Below are 14,778 nucleotides of genomic sequence, written 5' to 3' on the forward strand. Positions count from 1 at the left end.
GCAACATCCAACATGTTAGCATTTTTGGGCAATTTGGCATATACCGAGGTTTTTGGGGCTAAATTCTAGGTTAAACTAAAATTTTGGGGGATTATGCAAATAGTTTTAGCATTTTCAGCATCTTCAGCGTCCACGTTCAGCAGAAAGCATTCACACTAGCATTATCGCAGGTTTTCTGGTTCTCATTTCTTCAGAAGTCACTCCAACTTTACACATTTTAACAAACATATAAACATTTAATTCTCCATCTGGCAGTAAAAGTCAACAGTTTCATACTTCCAATCAAATCTTCTAATAAAATCATACTTGTTAGGCAGTTTTTGTTTGAATATTAGGATCATAAGCGTATGTGATAAAGTCAGGCTTTGTGTTAATATATCATCAATTTTAATAATATTAATAGCTGCAGAACTGCTGCCAAACATCTGGACATCCAGATGCAGTTTCCCCCCAAAGTCACAGATTAAACGATCCATTAAGTCTGAATGCTGGAGGAGGACAGAGAGAAGCCAAAGACGTGCATCCCAACCTGATAGGCAAGCAGTCGTCCTCTGAACATCCACATTCTGACTGCAGTCATTTCATCTCGTGGAGGTCAGAGAGCGGCGACCGTTGGGTCCATATTAGTTTCACTTGAAAGCTGACATTTTGATTTCTTTTTTTTTTTTTTTTGTATTTTTGTACAGTCTGCTTCCGTCAGTCAGGGCCAGAATCACAGATGAATGCACTCAGAGATGAGGGCGGACTTTAAATGAAGCTGAACTGATATAATCGGGGAAATTAAAGGGAGACACTTAAGGTCGATAAGTTAATTGCAGACATGAAAATATTTGTTTGCATTTGCAAATCAGCCAAAATCTACATTTGTGAATTTGCATAAAAGTCTTCCAGGCAAAAGGCTTCAAATATAAACACCTGAGCGTATTTTTGTCTCGCTTATTTTCCCTGAACGACCTGTTCTGTTTGAGAAGTAGAATGATGGTGACAAAAGAGCGGCTCGGACTGCTGTGTCTCCCCTATAAACAGAACAAGATCAAAGTGTGGGGCCCGTGATTCAATTACCACCCCTGTTGGAAGGAGATAAAGAGCTGGAAGCTCTGAGGACAAAGGATGTCCTAAGTCTCTCCGTGGATCAGTCTGAGTGTGAACATGCTCATCTGCTCCATTATTCTGCCTCATAATTAAAACTCCCAAGACGGTTCGAAAACCATTTAAAGGGATGACAAATTGCGCACAATTCCTTTTAAGCTAAACACTAACAAGTTGTCACTTTTTAATTCACCTCAATCACTAAGCTTTAAATAAATTTAACCGGAATTAAGTACTTTTTTTTTTTTTTTGAATGGAATCAAACTACATAAAAATCCAGACATCCACGACGGGGCTTTTTCACTGCATGTGCATCTGTCTGTGATCATCACTGTCGCAGGACACCTGCCGGAGAAGCCGCCAGTCGGAGTGCACCTTCAAGGAGAGCTGTCACACGGCAGACATGCCCCCACCCCATCGTCACAGGTCAGTCCGAACATTCATTCGGTCTGTAAGTTTGACCGCACATTACACGCACACACCCACACTATGTTTCAAGCAGACGAGTCAGGATCTGTTCATACGTAAAAAGACTATTTTAGCCTTGTCGTTAAAGCAACAATAAAACAAGCAGGACAGTGATGTGAATGAAATCCAGGTAATGATCACCTGTCGCCCCTCACTAACAGACTGCACAACACTTGGCAGCCATGACAGCTTCTAAATATGTAATGTGGTCATTTTGCTGCAGTCTACTGGTAATTCTTCCACTCTTCCAATGTCATGAATTCAAGAACTTCACAGTTTGGAAGATTTATGTCAGGCCTCACTGCTGACTCTTTTCCTTGTCAGTCGTTCTTTGTACAGCCTTCAGAATAACCGCAAAACCTTCAGGTGCAGCTTCCCTACAAGTAAACCTTAAAACAGCTTTAGTTGTGAACTTCTTTTGTTTATTTAGTCTTATACTTGAGGCAGGAGCAAGATATGTTAATGATTATATGCTGTTTCATTTCTAAACATATTAATTTTCTTCTTTAAGATACAAAAAACATTGAAGATTTTGATTTGCTAGCACGACATTATACTTATATCATTCTCTACTTTTATAGGTTTCAATTAAAAACAAATTTAAACTTATTATTAACTACAGTTTGAATACAAAAATATGGAAGCATACTATTTCCTATGCTCTGGATCTGAACACTTGACAAACAACTGCAGTCCTGCTCGCTTCGACACTGACAGACCATCTGTATCAATCTCCTTATTCAGCACATTGTATTCAGTCGTAAATCACTTAAGACTCACCGCTGGTTTAAATTTGACACCATCAATACTGCTACAGCCTGGTGGGAAACAAATTACCTGCTCCATTTCCAACCACATCGATCAATTTCCCTGCATGGACGCAGTGTGGAGTGTCCAGGACCAAGGGTATCTCTTTCTGACCTTTGACCTAAAGTTTCTATGAAAATGTCAAAGCCTTTTTGATTATACCGAGCTTCCTTGAAGTTTACTTTTTGTATACTATCTTAATGACTTAAAATTTTCCAATTTGGTCATTCAGTTAGTATACTTCCTACACATACATATTCTATAATTACTTCCTGTACTTAATACATTTCAAATGTACTACTTTTTGCTAAGGGGTACCACAGAGTAATACGTCCATTGTATCATATTTGACTCTATACAGTTATTAGAGGAATCTTGGAGAGCTGTTCAACATCTTCCTGTTCCAACTGCAGGTTCTCCATTCCATCTGTCTTTTTTTTTTGGCAGCCACTCACAAGCTCACATCTCCAGATGTTTCTGCTAATCGCTTTAGCTCTGCTATACTAGACTATATCACTGTATCAGAACAGCAAACTGTTAAAAATGTAAAAACTGGAAATTCAAGAAAATGCTCTTATAACCTGAAAAAGACAAACACACTTTTTAAAAACTTTTATTTTAAGTTTCATTGTACAAACAAAGCAAATAATGTCAAAGACAAAAAAACCTATAAACCATTTAGCAGACAAAAAGCTGTTATGTCCTCTCATAAATAAACATGACATATATTTAATAATAGAACATAAATACTCTGTTTGCTGAAAAAATCTTAGAGACATTTGTTTACTCATTTACCAATTTATACAAACAGACATATCTATATTAAGTTATTAATTTGGTTATTCATTAAACAACTTCAAACTTAAAAATGTAAATACTCTTTCATTCTACTTAATCTGTCATACATATAATTGACAAATTATAACTCCATGTGTAACTTTTCCATTTAGTTTATTTTTCCATTCATTTATTTTTGGTACTTTGATATTTTTCCAGTTTATTGTGATCATTTTTCTTGCAATTACCAACAATATAAATAATATATTTCTTTTTTCCCTCTTGAGAGTATCATTAGGTATTTGAGGGCATTTTTTATTTTTAAAGTATTATTTCGATTCCTTCTTTAATCGATAACCTTTGCATTCATCTTTTGTCCTTTCCTGACTTTACGACTAACTCTTTTTTAAAATACAGATGTCCTCTGGTTTAAAGAAAATAAACATTTTTTTGGTGAAAAAGCCAAGACAGCTAAGAGGCCTGTGTGGTTTAATGTTCAGTGTATTTGTCGCCTAGAATTCACAATTATAAATTTTTCTGTGTCATAAAGAACATTTTTACTTTTATGTTTTATACTTGCCTTTCCAAGCCCTACTTATATATTTTTTTTCCTTTTACACCCTCAAAGCAATAGCTTTATATCAGCTGTTATATTATAAATCACTTCAGTATGATTTCCAAAGATTTAATGACTGCATTGTGCACGGGGTTTCTACTAATTTGCAGTAAAACCGTTTTTTTCTCATTTGGGTCATGTGAAAACATAAAGCTTATTAAAGTCAAATCGTTTCATGCTATTTGAGGTATTAATTAAAGTTGATAAAAAGCTTGGCAATAATTCTATCTGGGTTACACTTTAGAACAAGTTTCTTTTGAAATTAAAACTCCTTAAAGTTTGACATTTATGTTTTGTTCTAGTTAAATCAATTCAGTTCGCTCGTGTTTTAACTTTAAAAGTAATAGTGGGTAAAATTTTAATCTTATTGTGCACGTGCTTTGCCTTTCTTAGCAATGGAGGCCCGTGCACGTGAGCGTGCAGAGCGAAGGAAGGAGATTGAAGAACTCAAGAAAAAGAAAGAGGAGGAAAAGTTGGTGAGATGTTAAAGTTATTGGATCAGAGGGCAGCCTTGAACAATCTAACACCAATTTTGACGGAGAAACTTTCTAGGCTGAGATGAAGGCCGCTGAGGAGCGCAGGCAGCAGGAGGAAGAGGAGGAGAAACGCCAGGCGCTGGAAAAACGGAGGGAGGAAAAAAGACTGGAAAGAGAGGTGAGCCGTTCTTCACATTTAATTGACGTTCAGGTGGAAAAGCTGAGTGACTTCTTGTCAGAAACGTGTGGCACAAGATTTAAACCCCGTCCCACCTGCATCTGCAGAGAGAAGAGGAAAAACAGAGACGATTGAAAAGGCAACAAGAGCTCACAAGGCTAGCCCATCAACACTATGACAGAACCTTGTTGCTACGGCGAGGCCTGGCACCATGGAAACGCCTCGTTCAGTTCCTAAAAGTCAACAAGGAGGTAAATCACCTGTCCTGCCCTGAGCAGCTGCCGCTTCAACAGAGAGTCAACCTGCTGCACATCGAGAGGCTTTTGTTAAGCAAATAGCTTTTTATTTCTGCAGGATTATGAATAAAAAGTAGGAAAATATAAGGGAGTTATTGTAGAGTTCACATCCACGCCATGAGTTTCAACACATTTAGAGCTTGTTTGGTTAAAGGCAGCTGTTTCAACTCCTAAGAACCATTTTTTTCTGGGCTTTCAAAGTAAATTTGACTCATTTTTTTTTGTTTTTTTCAGCATCAATCAACAACGGACAATAAATAAATACAAATACAAGGAATAAAAAATAAATAAAATAGAAACCATGGATATATTACTCATTATTTTTGTTGCACCGGTAATGTTAGGTTTGGAATGTGCGGGAATGTAAGCTAGCAGAACGGGCAGACTAACCACTAGGTAAAGATAGGCGATCGCCTGGGGCCCTGGGCTGAATACCTAATAAAAGTGTATAAAATGCTCAATACATGCTCCATAAAAATAAATAAATAAATAAGCCCATAAACCGAGAGCTCTCAGCAACCACTGGAACGATTTTATAATAGATAAAAAGATAATCATAGTGGGACTTTAAATCTGGAGGTTTTATTAAGTTATTTAACTTTGAGTCAATGTTTTATGTCTTAAATATAGCTTAAATTTATGCCACCTACATTTCATAGTATTTTATTTTATAAATATTTCTATAACTCCCTAAGTAATTCAAAAAGTGTTTATTCTGTATTACCTGAGCTGGTTTTGTTTTAAATGTGTTTATTTTATGAAAATGGTATATAAACTGTGTTACAAACATATATACAATAATAGATTTTCAGTATATCAGGACTTTTTTTTACTTTCTGTCCACAAATATGAGACTGTCAGTGACTGGCAATAAAAAGCAAGATTATAGTGACATATTTCCTGTTTAAAAACGACCAAAAGACCATGTATTCCAACCATACATTACCTCGCCTAACCTCCTCGGTCTGCTAGTAGCTATAAGTGATGAGAAAAATGAAGACAGCCGAGGAAAAATCCTTCATCGTTCATGGGACATGCATGCCTAAAGCAAAGGAGCGTTCAAAAAAAGTGTATGTTTTAACAACCATGTCTTCCTGGCACCTCATGAATGACGGCTTTTTCTGCTCTCCACCAGCTGGCTGAGAGTCATCACAAGCTCCTTCTCCTGAGGCGCTGCACTCTGCGATGGCAGCAATCAGCAAGAGAGTCCGTGTCTGAGAAAAACGCTCGTGCAGATCTTCTGCAGCAGCACTTTTTACTGCGGAGGGGCTTCAGATGTTGGACAAAAGTACCTAAACTAGTGTTTTACCAAGCATAAACTTTAGTATAACAGAAAACATGGTTACCATCTATTATAAACCACGGTGAAAATACTGTTGGGTAAAGCTTCACTGAGTACTCTCCTGTGGGACTGTTTCAGCTGAGAGACCTGCAGATGGTTCAGGAAGAGCGAGCTGAACGTTTTTATCGCAGACGGACTCTGAGGAGGTTTCTGCTCGCGCTGCTGGATTATGTGACCCAGGAGAGGCTGGTGGAGTGGGACCGCCAGGAGCTGGCTCAGAGACACAACAACAGGTCTGCTACCACAACCGTTACCATATGCTCACCGCATGGTTGAAAGAAGTTATACAAGTGGCTCACAGGTGTTGCACTGATATGTAGAGAAAATAGTCATTCCTGATTGCGACAAAACAATAATCTGGGTTTTAATGTGCACATTAATCGAATCATTACCATTCGAACAGGTTTCTAGGTAAAATAAGAACATTAACTGGAAATTGTGTTTTATTCCTTTTTAGAAAAGAAATACATAACCTTTTAGATCGTCAGGGTGATTATATTTTGAATAATATAATTAAAATTTAACTTAAATGTTCTAAAATGTAGCTAAAATGAAAAAAACCTCTGATTTAGATGATTTTCATGTAACTTTGTTGTGGTTTGACAGTATTTTATGCATTTCAAAAAGAAAAAACAATTTTAAGATTAAATATAATTATTATGCAGATGTTACACTTAAATTATTGTTTTAATTTTGAGGAACAATTAAAAAAAAACACTTGAATACATTCAATTATGTAAATAATCTTCAAGAGTTTAATGTTTTTGAGGTGAACATATCAGAGGCACCTGTACAATATTCAAATACAACATTGTGCTTATTAACCGAAAAGTAGCAACATTTTTATTTTATATTTATTTTTAAAATAGAAAATAAGGCATTAAAACACACAAAAAACATATTGCACATTTTTGATAAATAATCCACCAGTCAGTCATAAGTCAGAAAAGTTCATTCTCTGGGAAACATGAATGAATGGACCCCCCATGGCAGCAGTGATTAAGAATAGAGCTCCGTGCAAATCCATTCTTTCAGTTTCTAAAATGTGCCCTCCGTTTGGGAACTGTGCTCGCAGATTTTCTACACTGTGCTTATGGATTTATGAAGGAAGAGGGGAAAACCTGAAAGCAAATAGGATTTCCAGTGTGTTCTATTTACTAATTTATTCTGCGTTTGACACCAGGCTGGCCCTTTCTGAAAAAAAAAAAATGTACATTCACTGTTTCTAAACCAACTTTTTGCATAGGTAAGGCTCCTCAAATCCTTTTGTTTCTCCTTCAGATACATTCACAACCAGAGCATTTATGTTTCACCTGTGAGGTTAGGTCTGCTAAAGGACCACAAGCCAATTCAACAGCTGCCCACCTGCCTCTGCGAACAGAGCCCAAATAGCACGCAAAAAAAAACCTAATTAGATGTCGTCAAGCTGGAGGTCCTTCTAATCCAGTTTGTTATTGCTCACTTGCTCTGTTCCCGTCTGTCCTTCCATCTGCTCGCATTTCAGACGGGTGCAGCAGAGATGTTTCCTGGCCTGGAGGCAGCTTCCAAGTGTGATGCGCCGGGAGAGGGAGAGGAACGCTCGGCGAGAGAAGCTGATCCGGAGAGTGGCAGAAGTTCTGCCTGATTTCCACTCCCGTCCTTTGTGAAAGCCTTTAGGAGGAAAAGTGTTAGCGAGGCCGACAAACTATTCACACACACAGACAACTGTGCAAACATCAAAGTGTCACTTTGTACCACAGTTTAAATATAACTTCAATACATTAAAGTATTAAGTAGCAACAGATCAGGCACCAAACTGGCTATTTAACACCAAACAATGGAATTCTATGTAGGTTTGTGCAGCTTCACTTATTTTGTTTTTACTATTTAATCTAGTTGCAAGTTAACTTTAAGTCAAAGCAACTAGAAATCCATTCATAACAGCAGCTTGTACTGATACCTTTCATTTATCTGTGAGAAGTGCAGTTAAAGAGGATGGAATAACTGCAGTGTGAAAACCATCCACCCATTCATAGTTTTGCCCCCATCAGAGCCATGAATCAGAGGGAAGATAACCAGAATGGAGGAGGGGGGGGTCCTCATGGAGGAACACATTCAGGTGGATTGTGCATAGATGGGATAGATGGGAGGCGAGTTGTCGGTTATGTTAGTGGCAGTGAATCTTTGACATTCTTATTGCAAAATGTCTGAAGACAGTGACTGTCCAGATCTTTGATAAGCTCTCAGTTTCAATTTGTCCATATCAGTTATATAGAGCCATGCTGCCATCCAGTGGACACTATCAGAACAGCAGCTTCAGTACCCAAAGAACAGAACAGTCACACCAAATGAGCAGTAGAGGCGGGGCTCACTTGGTCTCCCATGCTCATGAACTCGGACCAGTTGCCGCTGAAGCCTCTGGAGTAAACCCCCGTCTCCACCACGAGCCCCCAGCAGGAGCTGCGGGCACTTTTCTCACGAATGGCAGCTCTGGCCTCGCGCTCCGTCACGTTGCAGCTGATGTTGATGACCTGCACCAGCAGCAGGTGAAGCACACCAGCCGTCACGATGGTGCAGTACCACACACAGGTGAAACATAGTGCGGTGCTGCAACACACAGAGAGAGAAAGAGATCAGTCTTAAGTTCTGACACTTTTATCAAAACCAGTTAAACCAATAATTATATTAAAAAAATGTTGAGATATTCGATTTACTTTGTGAAATAAATGTATCATTTGTGTTAATAGTTGCCAATTGAAAATGTTGTTTTCTGATTAAAGTTATCTTCTCACTCTATAGAGAATAAAAACATGATATGTAAAATAATTTGTTCATTTCCTTTTATAATTTACAAAAAAGTTCATCGTTTGAGGAACTAAGGTTGTATTTTGGATTAGACGTATTTCAAACTACAAGAAAACTCATTTTAAATTCTGAGTACTTGACTTTTATTTAAAAAAAAACCTAATAGAACAAACAAAAAATGGTGGAAAACGGTATTGATAGACACAGCTGCTCTAAACTATCAAAGAAAACGTACTTTTGATTGTTTTGTAGTTATTTTATGATTCCCTGCTTTTAAAGAGTGGCTGCAGGATTTATCAGAGGTTCAAAAACAGTTACATCTACCATTGTCTTTTGTGATTATGCAATTTTTAACTTAAGAAAATAACTATGCATCAAACTATTAGAATAGTGGAACCTTAAGTTAATTTTGGGCATTCAATTATAAGAAATACAATTTCATTCTTTGAACCCCATAAATCTATAAAATAACACATTAATATAATTGCAGCTCAGTGACTTCTAAAAATCTATTTACTTTTTATCATTAAAAAAACTAAAAAGTTAAAAAAGATTTTATGTTATTTATTCTCTCAAATTACCCACAAAAAGTAGATAAAATAATGTGAGGACTTTAACTCTTTAACTTCCTGCTCAACCAAGAGCACATTTAGAAAACTTATTGAAAACAGTGATTGTGTGTTATTGCTCCTCCAAGTCAATATTAACATTTTTTTTTATTGTGTCTTGGTTGGGTAGTTAAAAAGGTTAATCCTACAACTAAACTCTGTTAATATTATCTTTCATCCATAATAATTTATTTGTTTTTCTCTCTCAAACAGTGCTGCAGAAATAATTTTCTATGAATGTTGTGACCTTAAAAACAGACTTTAGAACCAAGTGAAACTATAAACAGAAGCAACAATTTGTACAAAATAAGCTTAAGTTGCAACGGGTGAATGACTGAGTATTAAAAGGAAACAAGGATGAACAAGGAATCCACAATATGAAAAAAAAGGTTCTAAATAGTAAAATAATCTTTTCTCAAAAATAATGCTTTTTAGTGATAATTTGAAACAAATTTGAATATATCACTTTTTCCTATCATTAAAACAACTGATCAATTTTGAGTTTTTATGTCCAATAGAATTGATGTCATGGAGAAGAAGTTTGTTAATGTATTTTGGAGGTTGAGGACTGTAAGTCAAAGCTGAGTGTTCTCAGTACCTGAACTGGTTGTAAACTCCGGGGCAGTAGAGCATGGCCGTGAGCAGGTGCTGCTGTGGACACACGCTGCGCAGCACCAACCCGATGCCGTACAGCGACGTCAACAGGAAGAGGATGAGAGTGAGCAGGAAGCTGCGGTGGTTGGCCTGCCCCACACAGCTATTGATCCTGCCATCGCACATACAGGAGGAGACGCACGGACACACAAGCAGACAAATAGGTTGTACTGAGACTCTGGGGTTACAAAACAGGAACACACACAATGAAAGTGGTTGATGGCGGTGGAGGATTAATACACGGTGATAACACAAAAAAGGGGACATGATGGAGTTTAACAAACATCTAATTTAACTATTTGAAGCTAATTTTGATTCATTTGTGTCAACACAATTAATGAAACCCACCAGACACAGTGGTGGTCGAGACGCAGCACACAGACGCCACAGATCCGGCAGTGTCCAGCCCTCGGAGGCCTCACCACCCGGCACACGCTGCACCAGTTCCGGTTACTTTCCTTCAAATCGGGCCCGTCCAGCTCTGTCTGGCTGGCTGTGATCAGCGTGACATCTTGCCTGCGTCCATTGAGGGGGGAATCCCTGTCTGCTAAAGGACTGTAGTACGTCACCGTGCTGTGGACCGCCTCTTTATCTGGCCGAACAACGCCGGGATTTCTCTTTGAGTGGAAAAGCACCATTACGGTGAGGGTGATCCCGACCGTCACTGCAGCCAGCTCAAAAGAACCAACATCTCCGCGGGGAAACACCTCAACGATGAACACATAGTACATGTACGCTAAGGAGAAGAGAGCCAGGCTGAGGAAGAAGAGCGTTCGTCCTTTCTTTCTGTGGGTAAAGTAGTAGTACCACAGCACCAAGACGGGCAGAGTGATCAGAACCACCAGGCCGAGCAGGAAGTGGAGAGCGGCAAGGTGCAGCAGGGCAGGGAGGAGAATGAGAGGGGGGATAATGGACAGGTCCAGCTTTTGAGCTCCGCCCCTCAGCCAGGGCACACGGATCCGGTCAGAGATGACTGCAGCCACCTGAGACAGGGAGTCGGGTTTCTGAGACTCCCTCTTCAAAAACCTGTTGGAACAAGAAATGTAGTTTTACTCGTATTTAGTGTTCAAATCAGATATTTTATTTTGTGCAATTTAGGATTATATTGTAATTAGGCCAATTAGGTTTTGCTACTTGTTGTGTTTGGTTTTATTTCTGTGCTTCTCAACACTAATGCTACATTAAAAACAGATGGAAATTGTATATTTACAGTATCTGTAAAGTAAACAAAAATAAAGGAAAAATAATTTAATAAAATTCACAAGATTTCCAGCTATAGAAAATGTCTCTTCCGTATTATATACAAATAACGTGTGTATTATCTATATTTTATGTAACGAAATAAGCATTTAGATGCAACACTTAATAAAATAACTAAGAAAAAAACTTCTTAAAGTTATTTAATTCTCTTAAAAGTAACATATTTTGTAACAACTGAAAAAATAAGAAAATATTCAGCTAATTAAAAAAAATAAAACTATGTATTCATTAATTTAATCACTGTTAAAGATATTTATCATTTAAAAGTTATTTTCCACACAAAGTTTCTCTATAAGCAGTTGTAATTTGCTAGAAAATTGTAATAAATAGAATTAACTACAAATCTTTCAACATTTAGAGTTTCTTTGTCAGATTTTAATACGTTTTTTCCATTTATTAGCACATATAGAATATTAAAATCTAGAGTCTCTGGTTGTAGGATGTTGCTGCTGATTTGCATTAGAAAGCATCACTTGAAGCTTAATTTTTGCAACGTGCAAATTTCTTTACAAGGAGAATAATCAAGTGTCCTTTTCCAGTAACTCCTCTTACCTGTCAAAGGCATCGTCCAGGTCCTCACAGTCGCAACAGCAGGCGGCTATATGACTGCGCTCCCCATGTCTGTTCACATACTCACAGCAACACAAGGTCTCCTCCTCTTCCCCCTTCTTCAACACCTTGTGGGTTTGTTTCTTCATACCCAACACCTGTCAGAAAATTTAAAAAAAGAGGGGGTAGGCTATGATTGTTTGGGTTACAAATTGGAACTACAGCTTAGTAGTGGATGAAACATAAAAAATTTGTCTTAAAGCCCATTTTGCTGTCAGCAGATTACCATAATGTGTTTTAGATGATGGAAACTGACTTTATCGTGCAGAATGCAGAGCAGACCCCACACATCTGACCCAACCCATCTACTTCCCACACATCTGTCACACATCTGTCATGCTTTGATGGTTAACAGAAAGCGAGCCCTCTCACCCAAGCAACTTGTAGGCTTATTTATAGCACAGATGGATTTCGGTTTAGGTGTCGTCGTTTAGTACAATCAAAAGCTCTCAGAGCCCCTCAATTGCACACTGGTGACGTACAAGTAGGCCAGTATGGTTAATCCTTCAGCTGAGTGAAGTTCTGGCCCTGAATGAGCCTCTCATCCAATCAATATGCAAATATTTCAAATAAAAAAAAAAAGCTTATTTTTGTGGCAAACTCAATGCAAGGGCCTTGCAGGATGTTGGACTAGGATGGATGATCTGATTAAAGTGTCCATGGCACCAAACAGCACATCTGCTTCCTGACTAAAACCAAAAACCCTCTTGTGATGATTCATGGAGCCACAGTGACACTCAGTCTCAGCAGTTTTCTAATGGTGACGGTAACACATTATTTACATGTGGCTACTACCAGGTATTAAAGAAGAAAAGAACGGGAAAGCAAAAATAAAGTTTAAGAAAGTGTTAGACAGTGACGAAATGGTTAACTTTAATGACATCATGGTGAAAAAAAAGTATATTTTTTAAAAGTAAAGTAAAGAAATTGCAAAAAAAAAAAAAAAAACATTTCATATTATATATAACAATAAGCACACAACACTAGTTATAATTTTGTACGATTACTGTGCAGTCGTATAAAAATTGACTTTAGAGTAATAAACTTTGGCATATCCTTTTCATGTATGTTTTAAATAATATATTTATTTATTTTGAAATACTACCTAAAATACTTATATCAAAAGCATTATTTATAACTTAGTAGAAAAATAGCAGGTTTTCCGGGTTCTGAAGCGGAATTTCAATTAAATACAGAACTGTCAGCTTATGAGGCACTTCTTGTTTATTTGCCGTAAAATGATCGAAATAACGTAAAACTGTCGTTAATCTTGACAGCTTCGGGGGGATAAAACCAACAAATCCAATCCACTACAATACAATATACCTGGACATTTCCAGAAACGCCGAAACGATTTTCCCCTCGCAAGGCTTGAAGCGGAAGTCTCAGTCCTGGCGTATCCGGTGTTTTGTTTTGGTTTTCCTCCTCTTTAAATTGTACTCATAAGCTGTACCGCTGGGTTTAGTAGAACGATGGTGGCTCAGGCGGAGGAGACACTTGTAGCCAATACTTGTCCTCCAAGGGACTGCAGACTTGTTCCGGTTCGGTTTGCAGCGCGAGGCTCCGCCGGAATGAGCACTTTTCTTTTTTGACGTCAGACGGGGGTGACTTTTCCCGCCACTCCCACGTGCCCTCACTTAATGTACAGAAATGCAGCACTTTAACGTGGATTATAGCGTTTTTATAGCTGCTCCATGTAAAAAAAAAAATAAAAAAAAAATTAATTATCAAAACTGCAAAACAGAACAATTTTAGTGAAAAAAATTGTATTTGAATTATCCCAAGCTTTGCACTGCATCAATAAGTACTCACTTAACGTCATAAGAAGTTAAATCACAGCCAAATAAACTTGTTTATGCCATCTGGAAACAAAGTGTGAAACAGTTGGCCCACTATGACACTTTTTATTATGGTATTGTTAATTTAGTATCTGACAGGATGAAAGATCTTTAACAATAAAGACCCAAAGATAGTGATGCGAAATAAAGTTGGATCACAAAACCAAAGAATCTGGACTATTTTCTCTGGATTATTCACTTGCAGTTTGATAAATAATTAAAGGAACAGTTGGATTGTAGTTCATTTATTGTTAGAGCAGCAAAACATAGTTGTTTCAGGGCCAAATGTATCAAATGAATTGATATGATATAGTTTTTGTGAATTTCAGGGGCTCAGAGACATATGACCCCTAAACTTTCAGCTCACTAGATCCAATTTTCTACCTGTACTCCATAGTGGGGCTAAATATAGACCAGAGTTGTTTGTTAAATTTCATCTTCTCTATCCACCAACAAAGCATTTGTCAGTACCAACATTTTATCCTTATACACACACTGAATGAAATCGTTAATGAATCAAAAATAGTTATAATCAGGAAATGCAAAATCTGGTCAAAAATTGTGTTTATTAAAACAGCAAACAATCTTGATAACAGTTTTTTGTACACAATGGGAAGAAAAGTAATGCTAAATAAAGATGTGCAATATGTTAAATGTTGAAAGTAGCGCTGTTTCATAAAAAATAAAAACTTGCAAAGTTCACATGACTTAAAAACTTTGTAGTATTTAGCCATAACTGATGGCTACTATAAATAAAAGGTAGTGTCTCAAGTAAAACATGTTTGCAGTGGAACAGTACAAGGATGGCAAAACTAACTTTGAAACAAGAAGTGTTTCTAACTATTAAAAAGAATAACATTTAAAAAAACCTCGTCTGTGAGCTAGAAAAGGACACCTTTCGAAGATTATTATTTAAGGTTGCAATTAAAAATATATTTCACATTTAAATCTGATTTTCTCAATAAATTATGCAATT

General features: G+C 37.3%; 2 protein-coding genes across 6 annotated transcripts in view; one reads left to right on the forward strand and one right to left on the reverse strand.

The window, feature by feature from the left end:
- ccdc191 (coiled-coil domain containing 191) overlaps positions 1–7,832 on the forward strand; it is a 15,389-nt gene extending 7,557 nt beyond the window's left edge. For all 5 annotated transcript variants that reach the window (XM_024280063.2, XM_024280064.2, XM_024280060.2 and 2 more), the window contains 7 exons: positions 1,430–1,515; positions 4,151–4,233; positions 4,310–4,411; positions 4,519–4,662; positions 5,843–5,995; positions 6,128–6,282; positions 7,554–7,832. In XM_024280063.2, the coding sequence (XP_024135831.1) occupies positions 1,430–1,515; positions 4,151–4,233; positions 4,310–4,411; positions 4,519–4,662; positions 5,843–5,995; positions 6,128–6,282; positions 7,554–7,695 (865 nt within the window). In that variant the 3' untranslated portion in view covers positions 7,696–7,832. The remainder of the gene's footprint in view (positions 1–1,429; positions 1,516–4,150; positions 4,234–4,309; positions 4,412–4,518; positions 4,663–5,842; positions 5,996–6,127; positions 6,283–7,553) is intronic.
- A 144-nt stretch (positions 7,833–7,976) lies between these two features.
- zdhhc23b (zinc finger DHHC-type palmitoyltransferase 23b) lies at positions 7,977–13,859 on the reverse strand. The gene is made up of 5 exons (XM_024280067.2): positions 13,291–13,859; positions 11,908–12,062; positions 10,444–11,121; positions 10,040–10,207; positions 7,977–8,635 (listed from the first exon to the last, which is right to left on the reverse strand). Exons 2-5 carry the CDS (start codon positions 12,051–12,053, stop codon positions 8,368–8,370), a joined length of 1,260 nt encoding a protein of 419 aa, XP_024135835.1. The 5' UTR covers positions 12,054–12,062; positions 13,291–13,859; the 3' UTR covers positions 7,977–8,367.
- Positions 13,860–14,778: the final 919 nt, after the last annotated feature.

This window comes from Oryzias melastigma, linkage group LG20 (assembly GCF_002922805.2).
Source record: "Oryzias melastigma strain HK-1 linkage group LG20, ASM292280v2, whole genome shotgun sequence".
In the NCBI taxonomy this organism is placed as follows: domain Eukaryota; kingdom Metazoa; phylum Chordata; class Actinopteri; order Beloniformes; family Adrianichthyidae; genus Oryzias; species Oryzias melastigma.